Source organism: Patella vulgata, chromosome 6 (assembly GCF_932274485.2).
Source record: "Patella vulgata chromosome 6, xgPatVulg1.2, whole genome shotgun sequence".
NCBI lineage: Eukaryota > Metazoa > Mollusca > Gastropoda > Patellidae > Patella > Patella vulgata.
In genome coordinates this window covers 65,809,204-65,836,659 of record NC_065884.2, presented here as the reverse complement: position 1 = coordinate 65,836,659, position 27,456 = coordinate 65,809,204, and the positions used below count along the sequence as shown (strand labels likewise).

Sequence of the window (27,456 nt, the reverse complement as noted above, 5' to 3'; positions counted from 1 at the left end):
ATAAATATTATTTATTAGTAGGTCAAGTGTTTTATGAAATATTAAACAAAAATGAGTGCAGAATATGGCACATTCACGAAAAAAAACAAATTTAATTAAAATAAACAGGCAACTAGAAACACATACTGGGCGGCAACGACGCGAACAATAAACATTTTCACATAACTCAAAAGTCATTTCCAAATTTATAGTACTCATAAATGTTCAGTGGTTCTTTTTATGTCATGATGCAAAAAAAAATATTATCTTGGAATTTCTATTCATCTCATTTGAAGGGGAGAAAACCAAATGTTTCTTTTTTTTTTTTTTTCTCGTAAAACAATAATAATATATAAAATCACATACAAGATTCCTCTCATGATTGAGAGCTGTAAATAAAAAAAAAGATAAAATGCATAATAAAAAAATAAGCAAGAAAATCAAAACAAATGCAAAAAATGAAAAAGACAACATCTACAGACCTCTAAGAGTTTATAAAATATATTTATTTTCTCTCTTTTCGTCTATTCTGTGAATTTAGGTATTTAAAGTTGGGTTTGATTTGATATATTTGATCAAAATTATGGAATCGGTTTTTAGTTTAGTTTTTTTTATAAACAATATTTTTATTTGGGTTGTCTGAATGGGATTGGGGAACTGGCTTTGCCTATGTAAAACCCCTCTCCCTGACGAAATCCCATTTTCACTTGACTGTCACTATTTTGGGTTTGACATAATTCATTTTCGGAACGTTTAATTGAGCATCCCTGAAAGTTATCATTAATCTCTGGTAGAACTTTGATGACACAAAATCACCTGATATTTTGTTAGCTGCGGTGAAAAAATTATTCCCAGGCCTAAATTTTGACTACTATTCCCTACCTCGCCCCAACACTACCCTGAAAACATTTCTCTCTAATTTTGATCAAATATAAAAAATCTTAAAAACTAAAGGGTGAACGAACAGTCGACAGATTAAAACCTCAGTAACCATGGAGATAAAAACAAAATGAAATAAATAATAAACAAAATTTGAAATAAAAAGATGGGGGGAAATAAACACAACCCATGTATCCTATCCTTAACAATACATATATTGTTTGAGAATGGAAGATTCAGTTTCGCAACAACATAAAGCTTAAACTACACAAACTTTTTTTTTTAGTGTTTTTAACTTAACAATAAATCTATGACTGTTCTCTCGATATTAGTTAAATTTGTGCTAAAATTGAAATATGATGTACAAAATTTCATACATACCGATCATGTTTGTGTTTTTTAGATTTCTTTTTCCTTTCTTTTCTTTCCGGAGAACTACTTTCTGTCCTGAAACGACAAGAGTTAAATAAGATTTAACATGTATTTGGGACTTCTGGAGAACTACTTTCTGTCCTGCAACAACAAGCGTTAAATAAGATTTAACATGTATTTATTATTGGGACTTCTGGAGAACTACTTTCTGTCCTGAAACGACAAGCGTTAAATATAAGACTTAACATGTATTTATTATGTTTTGCACATGACAAATACATGTCAAAATAACAATGGATGACTCTCCTTTTAGGGAGAGAGAGAGAGATAGAGAGAGAGGGTTTAACGTTCACTCGACACAAACGTCATTTCGGGACTAACATATGGTTCAATTTTACTTCAATAATTGGCTTGCGCGTAGATGTCTTTAGCAGTGGACAGGCGACCCTACTCCTTGTCACGTACAACCTGGGAATATAAGCCACTCCAGCTGACTCAATGACAGACCTAATGATACAACGCGCACACGCTAACCATTCAGCCATCCAATCCCCTCTCCTATTCAGACTTCTGGGGAACTACTTTCAGTTCTGAAACGACGAGCGTTAAATAAGATTTTTATACTATGTCCATACATAACATGTATTTATTATGTTTTGCACCAATCTGATTAAAACATAGATCCGGGACTAACATATGGTTCAATCTTGTTTCAATAATTCGCTTGCGCGTAGATGTCTTCAGCAGTTGGAAGAAACTACGGCCTCTGTTGTTAAACCTGTTAACTCATGAAAGCTGTGCTATAAATATAATTTAATCTCAATACTCATATTTTTAACTTGATCGAGCCAGAAACAACCAACCAGTTGAAGCATGAATAGAAATTGTATTCAACAATAATAACAAGTATCATAAAAGTTACGGAGCAAACTTTGGATCCCTGACAAATCACACACGAGGGAAAATTTGGCTAGTGTATATAGGCCTTAAATGATAATAATTTGTAAGAAAGAATTTGAAGTCTTACCGCGAGTTGCTCTCCTTACGTTTGCGGCTTGCAAATATAAAACAAGACATGTTATAAGTTTGACTTAAAACATTTCCCTATGATAGCAGTATCAAACCTGTGGCACAAGTGGCATATTGCACATTATGCCATTCCGAGTGGCTCGATTCCAAGTGGCACATGCAACCATTCCAAGTAGCACATTATGCCATTTCAAGTGGCACAAGTGGCATATTGCACATTATGCCATTCTGAGTGGCTTGATTCCAAGTGGCACATGCAACCATTCCAAGTAGCACATTACGCCATTTCAAGTGGCACATTTCACCATTTCAAGTAGTATATTACGCCATTTCAAGTGGCACATTATGCCATTTCAAGTAGCACATTACGCCATTCCAAGTGACACATTACACCATTCCAAGTAGCACATTACGCCATTCCAAGTGGCACATTACGCCATTTCAAGTGGCACACGTAACCATTCCAAGTGGCACACGTAACCATTCCAAATGGCACCATTCCAAGTGTCACATGAAACCATTCCAAGTGGCACATGTAACCATTCCAAGTGGTACATGTAACCATTCCAAGTGGCACATGTAACCATTCCAAGTGGCACGTGTAACCATTCCAAGTGGCACGTGTAACCATTCCAAGTGGCACAATGCCCCTCATAATACTTATTACATAAAAAAAGACCAGTGTGAATTAATTAATTGTAATTCGGCCCTATGTATTACAGTGTGATATCAAACATTTTATAGACAGACATTTTGCATAATGTTTGTTATCTTTGTTAAAATATTTTAAAAAGTTAATCTTTTGAAGTTATATGTATAATACTTTAAACTTGGAACGTAAAAGTTCGGCCACTCATGCCCTATGGTATATTTTTTCCCTACCTCTTCGGTTGATGAAAGAGAGAGAGAAATGGGGTTTAACGTCCACTCGACACAAACTAGGTCATTCTGGGACTAACATATGGTTCAATTTTATTTAAATAATCTGCTTGCGCGTAGGGCTCTTTAGCAGTGGGAGGAAACCAGAGGACCCGGAGAAAACCCACGAGGTTGGACAGGCGACCCTACTCCTTGTCACGTACAACTGTGGATTTCAAACCATGCCAGTTGACTCAATGACAGGCCTTAGATACAGCACGCACTTGCTAACCATTCAGCCATCCAACCCCCCTCGGTTGATGAAGAGTTCTTTAATGGTATGAGGAAACCAAAAATATGAAGTCAAAATGGTAGGGGTATTTCATGAGATTCAAATATAGAATAAAATATTTAAAAGGGGGTACCTTGAGCGCTTTTTCTTTTTCTTAGGTGGATGTGAAGGGGAGGTTTCTTCATCAGATTCTAAAGTTCTGAAAAGTAAAAGTTTATTCACATGTACTTTAATTAAAATTAAGCCGAGATGTTACACAAAACGTCATAGCACACAGGTCTAGCTAACAGGTATGTTTATAGAGAGGTGTTTAACATCCACTCAACATTTCGGGACTAACATATGGTTCAATTTTATTTCAATAATTCGCTTGCGCGTTTGGGACTTTGCCAATGGGAGGAAACCGGAGGACCCGGAGAAAACCCTTGAGGTTGGACATACAAGTGGGGAATCGAAACCACACCACTTGACTCAATGACAGACCTTATGGTTCCTGTGCATGCGTTAAACCACTAGACCACCCATCCCTCCGCACTTATACAGGGAAACCAGAAAGAGATATCCCGAGGAACTTTCTCCGCCAACCCGTTCATGATTTAGTTACGGGTACGATTCAAAACTTCTAAATCCTTATTTTGGGACACGAATCGTGAACATGGACCTTTAACCTATGATGTAAAAATTAATAAAGAATTGAAGAAAAGTGTAAAATCGAGAGATCTCTATAGCTGAGTAGAATATAAATATTTTTTCTTACTGATATTTTTTGGCTGCCATAGCTTCAGCCCGAGCAGCATCTTCCTTCGTTTTACGATTTGGATCAAATGCGCTGCCGTCAACATAATTATCCAATCCAAAGGCTTCTCGTAACTTGGCATTCTTCTCTGCATTTGCTTCAGCAATTTGATGTGTTTCCTTGGCTCTGCAAAGGAAGAAACAATAAATGTATTAAAAAGGACAGGGAGAGCTAGACACATTCATTACATTTCAACAACTTTTCATACAAACAATGTCTATAGAAAGAACTGAACTTTCTGTTTAAAGAACTGAACTGTTGATGGAAAGATCTGAACTTTCTGTGGAAAGAATTGAACTTTCTATGGAATTTGGAATGGAGATTAGAGGCAGATTTATTAGGCTTTTTTTCCTGAAAATCTATATAATTCTGAGGACATGTGGCAGAGATGTAAAAAAACAATGATTTGACCCTTGTCCGTGGTCAAAACTACAAAATTTTTAAACCCTGCCCCCATTGTTCAGATGAAATAGGATTGAACCCTGAACAACTAGACACTGCTACTGGCCAGGTCCTTCGTCCTGCACCAGAATGGAAAAACTTAAGGAACTTTCTAGGCCATCACCAGAATCAAACCCAGACATAAGCTTTTATTATCCAGATGTAATGTGGCCTGTCTAATCAAGGTCAAAAGCACTATTTAGATGTCTTAAATGTCAGTCTGATGGATGGACGGACAGACAAACGACAACAATATACAACTATAATTCCACGTGGACGTATAAAAAAGAATGACCGCATGACCAACTGAGTTAAAGGAACAAAGAAAGGTCATCTTGTTTTTGGTTTAACAGATGCCAATACGGTCTATGGTTTAACCCACAGACGTAGTCGTTCGGACGGGACAAAAAAAAAAACAGAGTTGACAGTTGGAATTCGGAATAAGAGTAGGCTGTAGTGCTGCTGTCTGGGAAAAATTTCCCTCATAGCACACTGTATGGCATATAGTCGGTGTAAAAAAGTAGGACGTTGAACCCCATTTTATTTCATGTCACTGGGGCTGGATGGAGTGGTCTCCCCTTGTCATTGGGGCTGGATGGATGGCCTGGCTAGGAAGAAACATCTTGTCATTTGGATGGGATCAAAATCTGAAGTTAAACCTCATTTTATTTGCAACAGACCTCTATTCAAAGTTAAATTTTATCAATCGTTGGCAATGTCAATAAAAAAAAAACCTGATATAGAAGAAGTTATGATGATAAAAAGCAAGTTCCATCAATGGATTTATAGATTCTTTTTTTCAGTTGAGATAATGGAAACTAATACCCCCTTAAATTAGTATCTGCATGGTTAACAAATTATTTTCACTTGAAGAAATTGAAGAACTCTACTGAAGTAATGAAATCTAATAAATATGTGTTGTTATCTGGTGAATTATCCAAACATCAGTGAAAGAAAAGAAAGGGAAACCAAAAATAGATTCAAAAGAACTATTGGGCAATAAGTTTTATTCTTCTAGAACTATAAAAAGCACTAAAAAGAAATAAGGGCTATGAAGTCCACGTTTTGCTTGGAGTTCTTCATATAATTACAATTACCAAGGGTTCTTTTTTTAGTGTATGGGAACTTGTGCATGGGACCTCATCATTTTTGTTTGTTCTATCCAAATGACCAGATGCTGTTTCTTGCGGGATAACGAAGATGACCATACGCCATACAGTGTACTATGAGGGAAATTTTACCCCGACAGTGGCACTGCTGCCTGCTCTTATTTCGAGTTCCAACTGTCAAGGGTTCTTTACGTGCACGGCAATTTGTTTTTCATCCCATATGAACGACTGTACATTGTCCCTTCCCAGGACAGCTTTTTGAAAGGAAGGGGTGTGGCAGAGTCTTTTCAGGGATGGACTGAGAAGGAGACTGTGATTTTACATTGCCAGGCCCAATCCTTCACGTTTATAAAATTGTGCAGGAGCCATAAACAGCTTAAAAATTGAGAAAAAAGCTCCGTAAAAAACACTCTGCTTAATTATATTGCAAGAGTAATTCTGCATTTTCTTGAATTAAGGAGAGCCAAATTGTATTTGGTAAATATGTTTGGTGAATATGGTAGTGTCAGAATTATCATCAAGGGAAAACCGCACCGGAAAACTCAAGAACAACCAGAACAAAAAACGTATACATATATATATATAGAATTTTTACGCATGTTTGACTTCAAGCCAAAAATAATCTACTGGATTTACTGGAACCACATGTACATGAAACAGTTGTTTGTTACGTGTTAAATGAGTCTGTTCAACTAATTTAAAACCGTCCGAAGTCAACTTTACACGTTAATCTATTTTTATTACGTATGCATCTGAGACCAGTAGTCAATTCACCGTCTAATCTAATAAATGTTAAGGTTATTTCTGGCTTGAAGTCAAACATGCGTAAACCTTCTGTAATCATACGGTTTTCGTTCGGGTTTTTCTTGGGTTTGAATATAGATAATGACAACTTCACCTTCTTAATGAAGCTGAGTTGTCATGAAACTTTATAAAAGAAAATAGAGAGAGAGAAACCAGGTCATTTCAGGACTAACACAGGGTTCAATTTTATTTCAATAATTCTCTTGCCCATAGGCGCCTTTAGCAGTGGGAGGAAACCGGAAAACCTGTACAAAACCCACTGGGTTGGCCTGGCAACCCTGGAGAGAGAGAGAGAGAGACAGAGAGAGATGGGGTTTAAAGTCCACTGACACAAACCAGGTCATTTCAGGACTAACATGGGGTTCAATTTTATTTCAATAATTCGCTTGACTGTAGGCGCCTTTAACAGTGGGAGGAAACCAAAGGCACTGTACAAAACCCACAAGGTTGGACAGATACACAAGATTAAACGATAAAAAATGCTTGATACCCAGGTGTCATTTAATCTTTAATTTTGATAATGAGTGTCCAATTTACAAACGTTTAATTTCTCGATCCCAGTATTGGTCAATAAAATTCCCAGGGATTTAACACCATGTCAGTGGTGCAGACAGAAGGCAAGGAACATAGTCTAGTCATTTGAATGGGACAAAAAAATGTGAAGTGCATATAAAAGAACCTTTGACACTGTAGTGTACTTGCCAAGAAAACTTTTCTTTGTAGCACACTGCATGTACATGGCATATGCCTTTATTTATTAGCCCAGTTGGTGCAGAAAAGTAGGAAGTTAAACCTCATTTCATTGCTTCATGAACCATCACTGTAACTCGGGTATCATTTAATGTTGTGTAATTAGCACTAATTTCTTTCACATTCATTCAATATCAAATCTTTGTTTAAAACTTTGTAAAAATCATTTGAAATCACTCAGAATCATCTAATTTTGATAATGAGTGTCCAATTTAGAAACGTTTAATTTCTCGATCACTATTAAAAAATAAACAACCCAACTGATTATTGATGTACTAGCAGGATACCCGGCTTCGCTCGGGGGTCATAACTCCGAAACCGGAAGTGGTAGACTAACGCCACCTGGCCTATGTTACTCCCCGGTCCGAGCTACCCCTATACCCCAAATTTCAGACTCGGGGCAGACCTAGTGTAGCCGCCAACCCCGAACAGACCGGCTTCGCTCGGGGGTCATAACTCCAAAATCGGAAGTGGTAGACTAACACCACCTGGACTATGTTACTCCCCGGTCCGAGCTACCCCTATACCCCAAATTTCAGACTCGGGGCAGACCTTATGTAGCCGCCAACCCCGAACAGACAGACAGACAGATACCCGGCTTCGCTCCGGGGTCATAACTCTGAAACTGGAAGTGGTAGACTAACGCCACCTGACCTATGTTACTCTCCGGTCCGAGCTACCCCTATACCCAAATTTCAGACTCGGGGCAGACCTAGTGTAGCCGCCAACCCCGAACAGACCGGCCTCGCTCGGGGGTCATAACTCCAAAACCGGAAGTGGTAGACTAACGCCACCTGGCCTATGTTAATCCCGGTCCGAGCTACCCCTATACCCCAAATTCAAGACTTGGGGCAGACCTAGTGTAGCCGCCAACCCCGAACAGACCGGCTTCGCTCGGGGGTCATAACTCCGAAACCGAAAGTGGTAGACTAACGCCACCTGGCCTATGTTACTCCCCGGTCCCAGCTACCCCTATACCCCAAATTTCAGACTCGGGGCAGATGTAGCCGCCAACCCCGAACAGACAGACTTCGCTCGGGGGTCATAACTCCGAAACCGGAAGTGGTAGACTAACGCCACCTGGCCTATGTTACTCCACGGTCGGAGCTACCCCTATACCCCAAATTTCAGACTCGGGGCAGACCTAGTGTAGCCGCCAACCCCGAATAGACCGGCTTCGCTCGGGGGTCATAACTCCGAAACCGGAAGTGGTAGACTAACGCCACCTGGCCCATGTTACTCCCCGGTCCGAGCTACCCCTATACCCCAAATTTCAGACTTGGGGCAGACCTAGTGTAGCCGCCAACCCCGAACAGACAGGCAGAAAGACAAACGACAGTCACAAATATATATATAGATAAGGATTAATTTTTGAACAGTGGTCAGGAAATTGAATATTTGTAAATTGGACACTCATTATTAAAATTAAGCAGTCCGTTTTAAAAATTAATCATCATAAATCAGTAATCAATTGGGTTGTTTATTTTTTAACAGTGATCAGGAAATTAAATACTTGTGAATTGGATACTCATTATCAAAATTAATCAGTCAGCTTTAATGTTGACGCAAGTACAAATTAGATGATTTTGGGTGATTTTAAACGATTTTTACAAATTTTTAAAACAAAGATTTGATATTGAATGAATGTCAAAGAAATAAGAGCTAGATACACAAGATTAAATGTTGTGTTATTTTTTTATATAGGATCTGTGTTTTAATCAGATTGTTAATTTCAGACTCGGGGCAGACCTAGTGTAGCCGCCAACCCCGAACAGACCGGCCTCGCTCGGGGGTCATAACTCCAAAACCGGAAGTGGTAGACTAACGCCACCTGGCCTATGTTAATCCCGGTCCGAGCTACCCCTATACCCCAAATTCAAGACTTGGGGCAGACCTAGTGTAGCCGCCAACCCCGAACAGACCGGCTTCGCTCGGGGGTCATAACTCCGAAACCGAAAGTGGTAGACTAACGCCACCTGGCCTATGTTACTCCCCGGTCCCAGCTACCCCTATACCCCAAATTTCAGACTCGGGGCAGATGTAGCCACCAACCCCGAACAGACAGACTTCGCTCGGGGGTCATAACTCCGAAACCGGAAGTGGTAGACTAACGCCACCTGGCCTATGTTACTCCACGGTCGGAGCTACCCCTATACCCCAAATTTCAGACTCGGGGCAGACCTAGTGTAGCCGCCAACCCCGAATAGACCGGCTTCGCTCGGGGGTCATAACTCCGAAACCGGAAGTGGTAGACTAACGCCACCTGGCCCATGTTACTCCCCGGTCCGAGCTACCCCTATACCCCAAATTTCAGACTTGGGGCAGACCTAGTGTAGCCGCCAACCCCGAACAGACAGGCAGAAAGACAAACGACAGTCACAAATATATATATAGATAAGGATTAATTTTTGAACAGTGGTCAGGAAATTGAATATTTGTAAATTGGACACTCATTATTAAAATTAAGCAGTCCGTTTTAAAAATTAATCATCATAAATCAGTAATCAATTGGGTTGTTTATTTTTTAACAGTGATCAGGAAATTAAATACTTGTGAATTGGACACTCATTATCAAAATTAATCAGTCAGCTTTAATGTTGACGCAAGTACAAATTAGATGATTTTGGGTGATTTTAAACGATTTTTACAAATTTTTAAAACAAAGATTTGATATTGAATGAATGTCAAAGAAATAAGAGCTAGATACACAAGATTAAATGTTGTGTTATTTTTTGATATAGGATCTGTGTTTTAATCAGATTGCTAATTTGATGGGCCGGCAGCTTTAAGATTTGATAACTGTTTTAATCAAATCACTCCGCATAATTACAATATATACTTATTTAAACCTACATTATGCAAGAGCAAAACCTGACTACTGCAGGTTTTTCTTTATGGCCACAAATGTTATCTAAATTATTAATTAGACATTTATTAACTGATCCAGATCATAATCATCTCTTGATGCCATCGGATGTGTCCAATTTTCATTGGATTTGAATCTGACTTGCTGTTCAACGTCCATTGATGATTAAACGCAAAAATGGATAATTGAGACTTGGTTAATTATCGTGACAGCGGTAACAATGATAATCGAGGCTACAGTGATTTTAAAATAAGGTTTTCTTGGCTTGGAGTGAAGCAATTTGACTGAAATGTTCAGCATATGCCCTTTACATTATCTCGTTTTGAACTATTCTAGTGATAACTACTAGCTCTTTATCTTATCTTACATAACGTATCTTTAAGATTGCTGAGAAATAAAAATACTAAGAGAGATAAATAATTCAAACCGTACAGATAGATCTGAAAGCATCCTACAGGTATCCCAGGTAATGGACATGACCTTTTGTTGTCCTGAGAAGACGAACAATTTGACGATAATCCCTTGGGTAACAGGTACGGACTGGCAACTGTACACAATTCATTCGTACTGTTCGCTTGGTCCCAAAAATAATCAAATATGGATGTCTTCTTGTGAAAGTTTCTCACATTTTTTTGTCCAGAATAGGCAAAGACGCGTTCACTTCCCCCACAGTTGCACACACGGGAAAACTCTGATATTTTTCTCAGAATTAATGATCCATGACAGGCTGAGAGTGTCTTTTCAAATTTCTCTGTCATCGTTGATAAATTATTCCAATTGAAAAAATCTTATCGTTTTCTCCCAGCAGACGAAGCAATTTTCCCTAATTCACATTGCTTTAATGATCTAGGAATTCAACTCTCCCACGATAACAAATTGTAACAGAATTTAAAAAACGTCTCTTAAAATGTACGAAGCAATGTTCGTTTCTGATAAATATTGTTCCACATGGTTTGACAAGCACTGCAGACACACAAGTCACATTAATGTCAAAACGACATATGTCATAAAACAGGAGAAAAACTGAATTTAATTAAAAAAACAATCATTAAATGGCAATATTTTGCACATTACTTGAACGAATGATGAAGTAAAATTTTGGATTTAATTTAAAACTGAATGAAAAAGTTAGCACATTTCACAAAATATTAAACAGTACATCCATTAAAGAAACAACTATTTTCTCAGGAAAAGATTTTAAATCGGTAATAAATTGACAATGAAATACGAACAGTTAGTTTGCTATATCTTAAATAAATAACATGAAATTGGAGATGTTTAAATAAGTTCAAGAGAAGTTAAAGATGATTAAAAATGCTGAATTAACACTTTAAATCTGAAATTCAATCACCTAAAACAGAATAACGAAATCCAAAAACAAGTCAAAATTGAAATTGACTCATCCAATACAGAAACAACTAAATCCAAAAACTTTCTCCAATTTCTTCAACAAAATAACTCGGTACCGTACTGCAGATATACTGTTTCGAATAGAATGAGTCAAATTGGAAATTCACTCTAATGAAACAGAAAGAACTAAATCCAAAAACTTTCTGCAATTTCTTCAACAAATAATTTGGAAATGAAGTTGTTTTCTGTCAATTAAAAAACCAGTCAAATTTGAAATTAACTCATCTAAAACAGAAACGAATGCAACTCTCATGCAAGCTATCCGTATTAAACAAACTGCGACCGAAAATCTTTTGCCTGGAGAGAAAACAGTTAAAGATGATTATTAACGGCTCATTCAACAAGCGACGATAAAGAGTATCAATATTTAATACTGGTTGAAAGACTGGTTAACAATGTCAATAATCCCTCCTTCAACACACCAGGGCTTCCACAAGTCTCTGTGCCATACTTGATTACAAAGAGTCGATGCCTCCTATAAAGAGAGTAAGCACTCAATAAGGGGGAATCATGTCCACCAAACCACACAACATGACCAATAGAACTAATAGACAAGAGGTCTGTGTTTCAACACACCAGGGCTTCCACCAGTCTTTATATATATAATACTCGATTACAAAGAGTCGATGCCTCCTATATATAAAGAGTAAGCACTCAATAAGGGGGAATCATGTGCAACAATCCACACAACGTAACGAGTAGAACCAATAGAAGTGGTTTGTGTTTAAATGATGACAAGTAGGGGATGTGTTAATTCTATTTTGGTGTGTGTGTGGCCGTGGATTATTGAATGTACCAATATTCGTCTGGAATTATTCAGTATAATATTGTAAGATACAGCTTTTTGATCCAACTATTCTGCTGCAACTTGGCTAATGAAAGAGAGAAATGGGTTTAACGCCCACTCGACACAGACTAGGTCATTTCGGGACTAATATATGGTTCAATTTTATTTCAATAATTTGCTTGCTCGTAGGGGTCTTTAGCAGTGGGAGGAAACCTGATGACCTGGAGAAATCCCACGAGGTTGGACAGGCGACCCTACTCCTTGTCATGGACAATCGGGGAATCGAAACCCCGCCAGTTGACTCAATAACAGACCGTAAGATACAGCGCGCACCTGCTAACCATTCGGCCATCCGACCTCCCGTGCACATAAAAGACCCCTTGACATTTGTAATTCAATATAAGAGTAAACTAATGAAGACGGGCAGACGTCATACAGTGTGCTACGAGGGAGATTTTGCCCAGACAGCGGTGCTACGGCCTACTCTTATATTGATTTCCAACTGTCAATGTGTACACAGGACTTCAGTATTTCATCCCATCCGAACGACTAAACAGCTGTCCTTGGCAGGTCCTTAAGCCTGAACCACTTACAAGGGGAACCCACATTGGAACATATTGATGAACTTTCTCGGCCAATGCAGGGATCGAAAACACAACCTCCAGACTGGAGAGCAAGCATCTTACTCACTAAGCAACCCAAATAATTAAGACAAACAAAACAAAACAATCCACAGAGAGAGAGAGAGAGAGAGAGAGAGAGAGAGGAAGGTTTTACCTCCACTCCACACAAACTAGGTCATTTCAGGACTAACATATGGTTGAATTCTATTTAAATAAATTGCTTGTGCGTAGCAGTGGTAGGGAACTGGAGGACCCAGAGAAAACCCACGAGATTGGATAGGCGACCTGACTCATTGGCACATACATGTACAACCCAACCTCTCTTTAATGTAAAGAATTATTATTTAAAAAAAATATTTTCGTGAGGAAATGGATTGCTTGTTCGAAAAAGTAGAATCATTATTACTTTGTCTTAGAAGCCTCAGGGGCATGAAAGCAACAGAATCAACCCATGACTTGTTAGAATAGATCAATCTGAATAACTTTTAGAGCAAAAAGTTTTTCAATAAAGACAAAAAAATTAAACTTTATTCTGATATTTTAGAGCTTTAAATTGAATGGAAAATGACACAATGACAGACCTTATCATGTAACGCGCACACACTAACAATTCGGCCATCCAACCCTCCTTCCACATGGTGTAAATTTTCCCTAATCGACACACATACATGTAACGCGCAAATCTTTTTACCTTAAAAAAAAAATCTCACTAAATTCCTATTCCTACTGCAAAAAAAGTAAAATTCAGAAAAGCTCTGATTTATTTTTGGAATGCTATTCTAAAGAAATAACATAAATGGACTGAAAGATATCGTCATAAAAAAAAATACTTTGAATATTGAATCTTTTTTATCCACGGAATTCAAGACTCCATTATCAGTGAAGCAGCATTCGAAAATCCATTGAAAGTTGCCGGAATCACAAATACACTTTATGTTTTCTGTACAAGTAATCTCGGTGTTGAATAACATACAGTTCTCAATGATACTAGAAACCATTTCTGCATGCTTCATCCACAAAGCCCGAAGCCCAACGGCTTTGATACATTATTCCTGGAGTCCTTAATTACACACAACTGATCCTTACGATAAACACTGGATAACCACATCACACAGGAAATATGTGTCTTTCTGCTTCATCTAACATTCATGAAGAAATGAACAATAATTCTACCGCTTGTCTTTGAAGTTCGTTCAAATATGAGGAAATTTCTCAATCAATTAGCTGATTATACATGTCAGTAGCACGCAGGTTAATTAATTTAAAACTCAACCAAGGTAATCGACTATTTTCATGCTGGAATGAGAGAGAGAGAGAAATGGGGTTTAACGTCCACTCGACACAAACTAGGTCATTTCGGGACTAACATATGGTTTAATTTTATTTACATAATTCGCTTGCGCGTTGGGGTCTTTAACAGTGGGAGGAAACCAAAGGACCCGGAGAAAACCCACGAGGTTGGACAGGCGACCCTACTCCTTGTCACCTACAACCAGGGAAATCGAAACCACGCCAGTCGACTCAATGACAGACTTTATGATACAGCGCACGCTAACCATTTGGACATCCAAACCCCCTCATGCTGGAATGAAATGGGGTTTAACGTCCTACTTTTTTGCATTAACTGGGCTAATGAAGACAGGTTAATTAATTTAAACCTCACGCAAAAGGCTACTGACTATCACTGTAATCTGGATATCATTAAAATTCTTTCACATTCATTCAATATCAAATTTTTGTTTAAAAATTCGTAAAAATCATTTAAAATCACCCAAAATCATCTGTTAAAAAATTAATCATCATAAATCAATAATCAATCAATCGGGTTTTTTATTTTTTAATAGTGATCGAGAAATTAAATACTTCTAAATTGGACACTCATTATCAAAATTAATCAGTCAGCTTTAAACTGGGACAGAAGTACAAATTAGATGATTCTGGCTGATTTCAAAAGATTTTTACGAATTTTTAAAAGAAGATTTGATATAGAATGAATGTGAAAGAAATTAGTGCTAGATACACAAGATTAAATGATACCTGGATTACAGTGATGGTTCATGAAGCAATGAAATGGGGTTTAACTTCCTACTTTTCTGCACCAACTGGCCTAATAAACAAAGGCATATGACATGTACATGCAGTGTGCTACAAGGAAAAGTTTTCTTGGCAAGTATACTACAGTGTCAAAGGTTCTTTTATATGCACTTCACATTTTTTTGTCCCATGCAAATGACTAGACTATGTTCCTTGCCTTCTATCTGCTCCACTGACATGGTGTTAAATCCCGGGGAATTTTATCAGCCAACACTGGGATCGAATCCCGGACCTCCTGGTTAGTGAGCCAGGGTTAATTACTAATTAGCTCCCACTTCACATGTAAACTTTATATACCACCTTATACCACTTATAAATTTATGTACCACCTGATAACACTTGAAATACAAACTTTTAACTTTATATACCACCCAATACCACATATAAACTTTATATACCACCTGATACCACTTCACATATAAACTTTATATACCACCTTATACCACTTCACATATAAACTTAGAACATTATATACCACCTGATAACACTTTAAATACAAACTTCTAACTTTATATACCACCTGATAACTTTTATAACTTTATATACCACCTGATACCACTTCACATATACACTTATAACTTTATATACCACCTGATAACACTTCACATTTATTATTGAAATACATGGAACTTTTCATTCAATCCTTCTAAATCAAGAGCTGATCATTTCCAAATTACCTCTACACTGTATAATAAATGCTCTACACCAAAAATTACCAAAATTTTAAAAAAGACATCAACAATTCGATGAATAAAGATTCTTTTCAAGTTACTTCTACACCGTATATTAAATGTTCTACACCAAAAACCTTAACAAAGACATCGACAATCCGATGAATAATGATTCCAGGAATATCCTTGCACCATTTAATGATTGTAACAAACACCTGTGTACTGCAGGACACACGCAGTTAACAATTGACGTTGATAAAAAAAACTGCACGGATATCGGAAGTTGTAGTCGACGTTGACAAGAAACGTACTATAAATACGATAGAGAATGATACAGTTTCCTTTACACTACATCAGACAGCAGATCAATGATCACATGATCTCACTACTAGTTATATATATACTTCTCCATTCTTGTATATAATACTATTAGATACACCATGACACACAGGGTCTGGCATGTATAGTCATAAAACTAATGTCCCGTCGAAACGTTGGCGTGCACATAAAAGACGCTTGATATTTGTAATTTGATATAAGAGTAGGCTGTAGTGCCGTTGTCCAAGCAAAATTTTCCTCATAGCACATTGTATGGTGTTTGTCCATCTTTATTAGCCCAGTTTGGACGTTAAAACCCATTTTATTTCATCTCATCTCAGGCCTGCAAATAAAACACCTGTCACAGACATTGTCAGCTACATATATTCAGACACAATTCCTGTCATTTTGTCTGGCACTGATCTGTGTATGTCCCACACAAAGTTTAAAATGTAAGAGAGAAAAAGAGAGAGAGAGAGAGAGAGAGAGAGATGGGGTTTAAGGTCCACTCAACACAAAGGGTTTAAGGTCCACTAAACACAAACTAGGTCATTCTGGGACTAACATATGATTCAATTTTATTTCAATAATTCGTTTGCGTGTAGGGGTCTTTAGCTGTGGGAGGAAACCGGAGGACCCAGAGAAAACCCACGAGGTTGGACAAGCGACCCTACTCCATGTCACGTACAGCCTGGGATTTGAAACCACCGCCAGTTGACTCAATGACAGACCGTATGATACAGCGTGCAGGTGCTAACCATTCGGCCATCCAAACTCCCCAAGTTTAAAATGACAGGTATCCCATGTAGTGCATATTATCATCTCAGGTACAACTAAAAAGGGAAATTAAATGGGGTTTCACATTTTCTGCACAGATCGGGCTAAGAAAGAAAGAGAGAGAGAGGGAGAGAGAGGCAGAGAGAGAAAGAGTAGGCCATTTTGGGACTAACATATGGTTCAATTTTATTTCAATAGTTTGCTTGTGCGTAGAGGTCTTTAGCTGTAGGAGGAAACCGAAGGACCCTGACAAAACCCACAAGGTTGGACAGGCGACCTTACTTCTGAAACCACACAACTTGACTCAATGACAGACCTTACAATTTAAATTAAAGCACACACTTTAAAGGCTCAATACCACTCTTGTTGTAACTGAATAATATGTCCCAATCTTTATTCTGGTCAACAAATTGCACTATTTTACAATATTCCAATTAATTGATGATACAAATTTGATCTTAACACACCTAATTTAAAAAATTGGAAAAATTCAACTAAATGATTTGAAAAGCCTGAAGTAAACCTTTTCAAATGTGACTTGGATTTAAAAATATTTTCGAACCCTCTGGACAAGTAAAATAGGATTTAATGGATAATTTACACAACAGGTAGGATACTTAAACATCTAATACTTAGAATAAGGCTATTTTTTATTTTCTGGAGCTGTCAAGCCAGCAAGAGTGTTATTGTCCCTTTAAAACACTAGGTCACCTCCCTCTCTCTCTCCTCTCTCTATACCATCACTAATCGAACTCAGATCGACCAAATTCAACACTTTTAGTTTAAACCTAAATCAACGAAGTCCCCTTTATGATCCAAAGGGTTAAAAATACACAAAGTTTCTTTTCAAAATCAACGCAAACATTGATTATGGATTCTCATTTTCCGTGACAATAGAACAAGCTATGATCTCTGTTGGGGGTTCACTACAAAGAAATTTATTTCTCAATGACTGAAGGTCAATCAAAATATTGACAGTCTGCTCTTGTCAATAGAAATGTGACTTCTGTGAATTGCAAAACATGAAATTGTTAAGAAATAAAAATTTGTCAAAAGAGATTTCAAACAATGCATACTATATGTGTCATATTTAAAACTTATTCTGAGTAAACAAGTAATATTCCAAGACTGATCAGGCCTAGAACAAGTAAACAAGCAATATTCCACATTACAGTTTACTTATTAGGTCTAGAAATATATGAGAGAGAGAGAGAGAGAGAGAGAGAGACGAGGTCATTTCGAGACTAACATATGGTTCAATTTTATTTCAATAATTTGCTTGCGCATAGGGGTCTTTAGCAGTGGGAGGAAACTGGAGGACCTGGAGAAAACCCACGAGGTTGGATTGACAACCCTACTCCTTGTCAGGTACAACCCGAGGGGGAATCGAACATGGACAAGTTGAGTCACAGGCAAACGGCAATACTATATACCGGAAAACACCGGAAAACACTGGAAAACAACCAGAAAACACCATTTTATATTGAATACCGGATATATTTAGTGTGTTTTCCGGTATTTAGCGTTTTTCCGGTGTTTTCCGGTATTCAGTATAACATAGTGTTTTCCAATGTTTTTCGGTGTTTTCCGGTATATAGTATAGCCCCAGGCAACGTGGTTTAAAACATACTCCATAGTAATAGTAATCTGATGTATGAATTATGGAGATGTGTTCCTGACACCATAGTCATTAGATGATGAATAAACTTTTACTATGCAATAATAATAAAATGGATTGTTCACAATGTCTGGTTTAAGTCAACAGTAGTGTTATATTTCTCTCTTTGTTTTAAATTAATTATCAAGCATATTGTTGTATTAACAATGACAGAGTGATGCACAACTTCAAAACTATTGTGAACCGCTTATCATCACCAGACATCAGCACTCGGCACGGATTAACGAGAAAAACTCTAATTATATTTATTGGTTGTGTATAAAGTTAATTACAACAATATTAACGATTATTTTCCCACTAATTAATTGGGAAACTGTCAGTCTGAAGCCTGCAACAATACATGAACCTGTTGTGTGTGTAGGCCGGTCTTTATTTAGGACATGCTGATGTCGAAAAGTAAGCCGTCAAAATGAAATGAAATGGGGTTTAACGTCCTACTGTTCTGCTCCTACTGGGCTAATGAAGACAAAGCCGTCAAAACCCATTTTATTTTCATTTCAAGTCACTTATGAGATCCTTTTAATTTCTAATCAAGTAAAGATAGGTTGCCAGGCAACGGAAAATATGCCCACAGCAGCTAAATCGTCTGGGCAGACAATAAGAGTTGTCGTTTATTTTTACTTTTGTCTGTAAGTGTAATGAAACATTTATAATACACTAAAATCTAATTAAGAGTAACAAAAATGAAATGAAATGGGGTTTAACGTCCTACTGTTCTGCTCCTATACTGGGCTAATGAAGACGGGCATACGCCATACAGTGTGCTATGAGGGAAATTTTGCCCGGGCAGCGGCACTATCGCCTACTCTTATATCGAATTCCAACTGCCAAGGGATCTTTTATGTGCATTCCAATGTTTACACAGGACCTCGGTTTTTCGTCTCATCCAAAGGACTAGACAACTGTCCTTGTCAGGCCCTCCGTCCTGCATCACTGACAAGGCGAAACCACGCTGGAAATAATTAAGAGTTACAACTCATCAAGTAATTATCAGAAAATCATTTAGAATTTGTTTAGTGTCAATATTCATTGAAAATCAATATACTTGTTTGTTTCAAGACCTTTAAAACTCTTTGTATCAATGTATAAACATAAAGTCAATCCGATGCTCTTTAAAGTATTCACAAGATTTTTCAAAGTGTTCAAGGGCCATAACTCTGGCAGTAATTATCTGATGTCATAGGGTCAAAAGCCGCTTGTATGACCCCTGATGCGACCTCCCACTACAACTGGTCAGATCTTTATGTAGTAGAGGCCATCGAAAGTATAAAAAAAAAAGAAACAAAATATAGATCTGTATTTGAATCAGATTGAGTCATCTCGATTAACCACAACATAACCTGGATGCACAATGACAAATCACCCGTGGGGAAAGGGCTTAGGTTGATGTATTGATAAAAAAGTTTACAAATACCATGTCAACAACTCACTAAAATTGAGATGTTGATATCTGACGTGAGCTTCAGTCCCTGTGGTAAAATGCATGGTTACCCGTGCAGTTGTAATATGTGCTGATATCAGGTTTTTTATCTCTCTCATTAAAATTCATTATTCTGTGACAATATCCTGCAATCCCTGGAAACCATTTATTCTCATAGCAAATTATTATTTTATATGACATTCGATGATGATGATTGACAATAATACTATTATTAATAGACATAAGAGTGTTTGATTTGACAATACATGAAACAGAGAAGCAGAGTCGGATTAAGTTTGCATGGGACTATCATCCGGGGTTTATGGACCTGCTTTATAGTCCAACCTTTGAAGATGGGTTGTATGTTCAATCTAGTTGGGGGTGTAAGATTGAACATACAATAATTCCACAACTCACTTCTTCTTGGTATAATCTTATATTCTGTAACAATACTTAAACAATAATAATACATATACAATAATGATCCACAGGCTTGGTAACTTAATAAGGAATAGCATCTAAGAAATAACTTATCAGAGACCTGCCCTTCAGTCTGTCCTGCTGCCTGCCTGTGGTCAACTACTCACAATCTACAATCTTTCCTCTAATATATCTAAGAGGTTACTTGGTAACAATAAACAATAAATAGTAATTATATATATTTAAAGATAGGTTCCCAGAAAAGTATTTATCCGGTGGTTATTTCCAATAAAAGTATGGCAATTTTGGTATATATGGAAAGTAGAGATATCCAATCTTACTAGAAAAATACTGGATTCCCTGAAAAACACTCATGGAGCATATACAGGACAAAAATGTCAGGGTTCCCCTAATCGACAGCCCGACGACTTGGAATATCTGAGATTTTTATTTTTAGAGACTATTTTTAAATCACGGTTCTTCATTTTGTCGCTCACCGCCCTCTGCGTTTTGCTGGTAACTATTTCTAACTCAGTGTGAATAACATCTGTTTTAGAATCAAACTGAACGTTAAATAAAACATCAGCTCTGCTATATTCATCGTTAAGATGGGCTACAAGCTGATTGATTAAAACTTCACGGACCAGACGACACGTCACAGGAACATCTCGTGAAACGATAGAATCATAAATACACAGCTTTTGACACCCGATAAATAGACCTTTTAATCACAATGTACAAAAGAATTTCAAATACACATCTCGTGTTATTTCATCATCAATGGCACGATAATGGAATCAACTGATTTAATTTCTTAGATTCAACAGACCCAGATGAAGGTTAACCGTCAGAAATGGATCAAATATTTGCCATTAATTTCCGGGTTATCCCCCCCTACAACCTGTCTCCTGTTGGAATAATATAAAAACATTTTTTTTTACAAACTTCGCCGTCTTGTTGTTGTATTAAGACCCCTTGTAATTCCGTTTAAAGAGGTAAGATATTTCAAAACAAATGAGATCGATGAATATTCGTTATCTCCTTGTTTCAAAAGATAAAATCTAATTTTTCTTGAAAGGGTGCAAATTGGGAAATGAAATGAAATGTTTTTTGATGTCCTGCTTTCTGTATCTAATGAAGAGAGAGAGAGAGAGAGAGAGAGAGAGAGAGAAAGAGAGAGAGAGAGACGTCCACTCGACACAAGCTAGGTCATTTTGGGACTAAAATGGTTCAATTTTATTTCAATAACTCGTAGGGGTTTTTAGCAGTGGGAGGAAACTGGAGGACCCAGAGAAAACCCACGAGGATGGACAGACAGGCCTACTCCTTGTCACGTACAACCAGGATTTTTTTTTTTAATAAGATGTTAAATAATGAATTGAGTACATTTTGCCTTGAATCCAACCGTGAAAAAATTAGACACTGTCGGCCAAATGACAAGCCAAAGCTTTTATTGGCCTTCTGTCATGTTGTCTATTTAAACATACATTATGCAAGAGCTAAATCTGCCAATTGCAGGTCTTTCTTTAGGCCTTAAATGTCAATATAAACTATTAATTAGACAACTTATCCAGAGCATAATGAACTCTTGATGCCATGGCTAGCCTGCAATATTTACTGGATTTGAATACATATTTTGATGAATGATTTAACATCGAAGTGGATAATCGAGACTATGTTCTTTATCATACCGACTTTAGTAATGATTAACGAGGCTAGGCCGAAATTCAGTCGCTAAATTTTCAGGTCCAAAGTGGATCAATTTGACTGAAATTTTCAGCAAATTCACTTTACATTATCTAGTTTTTAACTATAAAAGTGAGAACTACTAGAATCTCCTATAATGTATCTTTAAATAAACAAATATAATATATCTTACAATTTGAAGTATTTAAGACAGAATAATATTTCACTTCCCCTCATCAACCTCTCTTATTTAAAGGAGCTAAATCGCTAATATTTTGGACCTAGAAATTGGCACAAATGGGTCACAACACATATAATAATGTAATATGAATTTATATAAACTGTTTTACATTCAATCGTGTCCGTTTTACTGTGAATTGTCATCAGTTATGTTCGGCGAAATACGCCAGAAGTCTCAACCGCAAGTCAGTTTCTAGCGTCTGGTTATTCCAGTCAACACCGATATTATTTATTGCGCATGCTCTCCAAATAAGAACATGATATCAACGTTTGGCATGACTTGTGGAATATGTCTAGCCTCATTCTTTGAGCACCTAGTTACAAATGGCGCTGAAATGCATTATGGTACACGAATCGTGTACCAATGGTAAAATGTTTATTTTGTCTTAAATATTGGATATCAGAAGCCCATCTTTTCCAGGTAAGATCACAACACCAATGTCGATTTAAATTGCAAAAAGATTTGTGTTTTCAATGTCAAAAATTTTGGACGATATTGAGTTACGGACTTGTCTTCTTTAACAAGTAAAATAACTTTTATCAAATTTTAATTAACTCAAGAGTCTTTACATAATTGATTTATCTCAACACGATTCCATGCCGATAGTCGTACAATGGCCGACAGTTTTAAATCTTGGTTCATACGTCTTCAAACTCGGAAAATAAAACTCCTTTATTATCAATCAATTTTTTAGTTTTACCTCCCAGGCAGAGGAAAATGGCACTTACGTTACGAACTAATGGCATTAATAAACTATGAAAAATAGATTTTTTAATTGACAACTCTGTTTCCATGTGTACCCTAGGCCACTTTTAAAATATGATAAAAAAAACTTCAATAAAAATATTACTTAAGGTGAAATGTTTATTAACAATTAATGTGCATGAACATTTTCTTCTGATTAATGAAATTCTGTATATTTACTCAAGGCCACTTTTAAAATCTGTTAGAGCCATTAATACAAAATGTACTCGAATAGAATATTGAACATTTAATTAAACATGCATTATGCAAGAGCTAAATCTGCCTATTGTAGGTCTTTCTTTAGGCCTGAAATCTTATCTAAATTATTAATTAGACATTAATTAAATTATAACTTATCCAGACCATAATCAACTCTCGATGTCAAGGCTAGCCTTCGATATCGACTGGATTAGAATCCTATATGCTGCAAACGCTCATTGATAATTAAATCAAAACAATGGATAATCGAGACTATGCTTTTTAACGTACTAACTCTAGTTATGATGAACAAGGCTAGGCGAGAAATTTACAAAGCTGATATCTCGGTTCATAGTGGACCAATTTGACTGAAATTTTCAACAAATTACCTTTACATTTTCTAGTTTTTAACTATAATAGCGAGAACTGTCAGCTCTTTATCTAATCCCCCATAATGTATCTTTAAGAAAACATAACCAAAACATCAATGAAAGATAATCTCAGGACTGGTCTGGATTAATCTCAGTGAAAAATTATAGGTGGCGCTGGCTTGTTTTGTTTAGATAATATATAGGTAAGGATTAAAAATTAAGGCCACCTGCAGATTTCATCAAGGTCACAAAATGTAAACTGGGCTAGAGCTAACCCTAGACCTAGCCTCAACCCTATTTACATCTCACAACCTTGACAAAACCTGCAGGTGGCCTTAATATTTAGACCTGACCATCCTATATTTCATCTACAGTATGCAGATTAACACAAGGTACAATTTTATGGATACACAATTACTGAGTTTAATACTAAGCGACGTTTCGACGAGGATAGTCAAAACTCTAGTCTTTATCAAGCAATACAATTAAATCTTAACACCTTTGATTAGGGGGCCATTTAAAACAAAACCTACACAAAACTTTGGATTGGCTAGAACACTATAACTGTTTACATTCAGCCAATCAAACATTGGCTTTCATAGCAATAGTTGGCTCTTTACTTCCTGTCGAAGTGAAAGATTGAAATGACTGTGCCGTCAACAATAGATATGCCGTCAACCTCCAGTCATCATTAGACTAAATACAGTAGGCATATCAATGAAATAAGGACGCTTAAAATAGGGTGGTTCACATAACGATTTCACTTGCTTCTATTTAGTATTTTGAGAGACTCTAAGTAACGCACATGTAGAGGGAAAAAATGCAGAATTTTGGAATGTCTGCGTAATTTTATGCAACTCAAAATTGATCCACTGCGACCTCTGGTTGGAAGTTCAGTCTGTTAAGGCTGTAGGTGAAATCTGTTGTAAATACATTTAGTAATTTTCTCACCCGAGAGTTAATGAAGTGTTTAATGGAAGGAACTGGAGGCAGTATACAGTGTAAAAGAATGAAATGAAATGAAATGGGCTTATGCCATACACTTTGCTATGAGGGAAATTTTGCCAGCACAGCAGTACTACAGTTTACCCTTATATCGAATTCTAACTGTCACCTCGTTTTTTTTGTACCATCCAAACGACTATATGTTGTCAGGCCCTCTACACCACTGACAAAAGAAAGCCACACCAGAAAATCCTCATGAACTATCTCAACTAATGCAGGGATCAAACCTGGGACCTCCAGCATCGTCTTACTCACGGAGCCACTGTGGCTCCCATACAGCTCATGAACATATGCACCACGTTTAAACTTTTATGGTCAATTAGTGTCCCAAAATGTTTCATATTGCCCAGAAAAAATATACACAAACCTGGCCTCGAGTTCACAAACCATTCTCAGACTTAAGTTAGGAATTTACTCAACTTTCAATCACTGTTTATGAGAAATACATTTGATCCAGAAACACAAAACTTTGCACATAGTTTCTTATTAATGTATTTGATACAGTAAAATAACAAACGTTTTATAAAAGGATATATTTGAGTTAAAAAAAGGCGAACAATTTTGAGTAAAGTCTTAACTTAAGCCTGAGAAGGTTTCGTGAATTCGGTGCCTGGTGAATGGAAGTTTATGGTCTACAATATATTTAGTAATTTTCTCGACCAAGAGTTAACGAATTTGTTAATGGAAGTTACTAGAGGCAGTATACGGTGAAGACTATGGTACATTGTTTCTAGCTATTAGTTGTAGTAGATGATATTTAATTTGTGTAACAACTCATCAATTGTCGATTAGATCGTCTGTAAAGATGGTTTCACCTTCAAGCTGTTGTTTATCATTAAGACATTAGTAAAAAGTGGATGACAGGCAGAATGACTTCCTAATGGTGGAATTATTTCAAGGGACTGTTCCACATCAGAAAATCAACCAAAATGAACATATAACACCAGTAAAGAGAAATGAATAGAGAGAGAGAGAGAGAGAGAGAGAGAGAGAGATGGGGGTTTAACCACTCAACACAAACTAGGTCATTTCAGGACTAACATACTGTTAGGTCATATCGGGACAAACCTATGGTTCAATTTTATTTCAAAAATTTGCTTGCGTGTAGCGATCTTTAGCAGTGGGAGGAAACCAGAGGACCCGGAGAATACCCACGAAGATGGACTGGCGACACTACTCCTTGTCACGTAAAACCGGGGAATCAAACTCACGTCAGCTGACTCAATGACAGACCTCATAGTGCTAACCATTCGGCCATCCATGAGTCTTTAGCAATGCAAGCAAACCCGAAGATCCAGAGAAAACGCAAGCAAATCTAGTAAGGACCCCCTGCACACTCCCTTATCTTTATGTCTCTTTAATCCAGCAACACACACAGTGACTGTCGGTTTTCTTTCACTCATTATATCATTATCAACTAAGTCACGTCACTATTCTTCTCGTTCATATTATATTATTATCAATAATCATGTCTGATCAGTTCAACAGCAGTCAATAATATCTAAAGCTGAAATAATTACTCTCTGATCATAATACCAAATGAATGACGCGTTTATCACACACAAAGGAAGGTCAAGTTTCATTCCTTGTAATTTTACACATCAGGTATTTCTCAGACAAAAGTTTTTTTCATTAATTTCAGATTTCTCCAGTTTAACCCTTAGAGAGAGAGAGAGAGAAATGGGGTCTAACGTCCACTCGACACAAACTAGGTCATTTCAGGACTAACACATGGTTCAATTTTATTTCAATAATTCGCATGCCTGTAGGGGTCTTTAGCAGTGGGAGCAAACCGGAGGATCTGGAGAAAACCCACGCAGTTGAACATGCGACCCTACTCCTTGTCACGTACAACCCGGGAATTGAAACCCCGTCAGTTGACTCAATGACAGACCGTATGATACAGCGCGGCGCGTGCTAACCATTCGGCCATCCAACCCCCCTTAACCCTTAGACCCAATCTGATTATAATACAGATCTATATTACGGTTTTTTTTTTTATACTTTCGATGGACTACACTACATGAACATCTGACCAGTTGTAGTGGGAGGTCGCGTCAGAGGTTATACAAGCAGTTTTTGACCTTATGACATCAGACATTTAATTAACGAATTAGCATTGATGTGGATTACCCACAGTTCCAAGCACCTTGTGCCCAAAACTTTCCTTAACGTGGGTTATATAACAATTCTTCCAGATCCTAGTGTAGAAAAGACAAGTAAAACGAAATTTTGAATTACAAGAAACGAAGCAAGATCTGTGTTTTAATCAGATTGCCTCTTGACCCCCAGGACAGCCTGAAACTGCTGCTCCTTTAGTGCCTCTATCCACCCAAGATATTTGAATAGCTGTGAACTACATGCACTTCAAGCCTAGATATCGGCGATACAATTTTAGCCTAGCCTCGATTTACATTACTACCATTGTTACGATAATAAACAAAGTCTCGATTATCCACTTTTACAGTACCGTAACCGCATCGACTACAAAACATACTTAAAAATAGCTATCCTTTTTTAGCGATACAATTTTAGACTAGCCTCGATTGACATTACTACAGTTGTTACCATAATAAACAAAGTCTCGATTATCCATTTTTACGGTAACCACATCGACCACAAAACAACCACAAAAATAGCTATCTTTGGGCGAGATTTGACGTGTAAATACTGAAAATATATTGTGCAATACAGTGTACAAATAGACTAAAGTCATGAAAAAAAAAAAAAAAATATTTGATCTTAGTACATTGTAAATCATCTCAAAACTGGGCTAATGTATTATGTAAAGACAGATTTTTTCAGTTGTGTTATGTTGTAATTTTATCGGTAATTGTT

General features: G+C 37.1%; 1 protein-coding gene across 3 annotated transcripts in view; it reads right to left on the bottom strand.

Annotated features, from left to right (window-relative positions):
• LOC126824041 (serine/arginine repetitive matrix protein 2) overlaps positions 1–27,456 on the bottom strand; it is a 75,047-nt gene that overhangs the window by 20,195 nt on the left and 27,396 nt on the right. For 2 of the 3 annotated variants that reach the window (XM_050553194.2, XM_050553191.1), the window contains exons 4-7: positions 4,167–4,331; positions 3,543–3,608; positions 2,258–2,284; positions 1,240–1,305 (exon numbers count right to left, since the gene is read on the bottom strand). In XM_050553194.2, coding sequence (XP_050409151.1) covers positions 1,240–1,305; positions 2,258–2,284; positions 3,543–3,608; positions 4,167–4,331 — 324 coding nt within the window. The remainder of the gene's footprint in view (positions 1–1,239; positions 1,306–2,257; positions 2,285–3,542; positions 3,609–4,166; positions 4,332–27,456) is intronic. The other variant, XM_050553193.1, reaches the window with a different exon arrangement.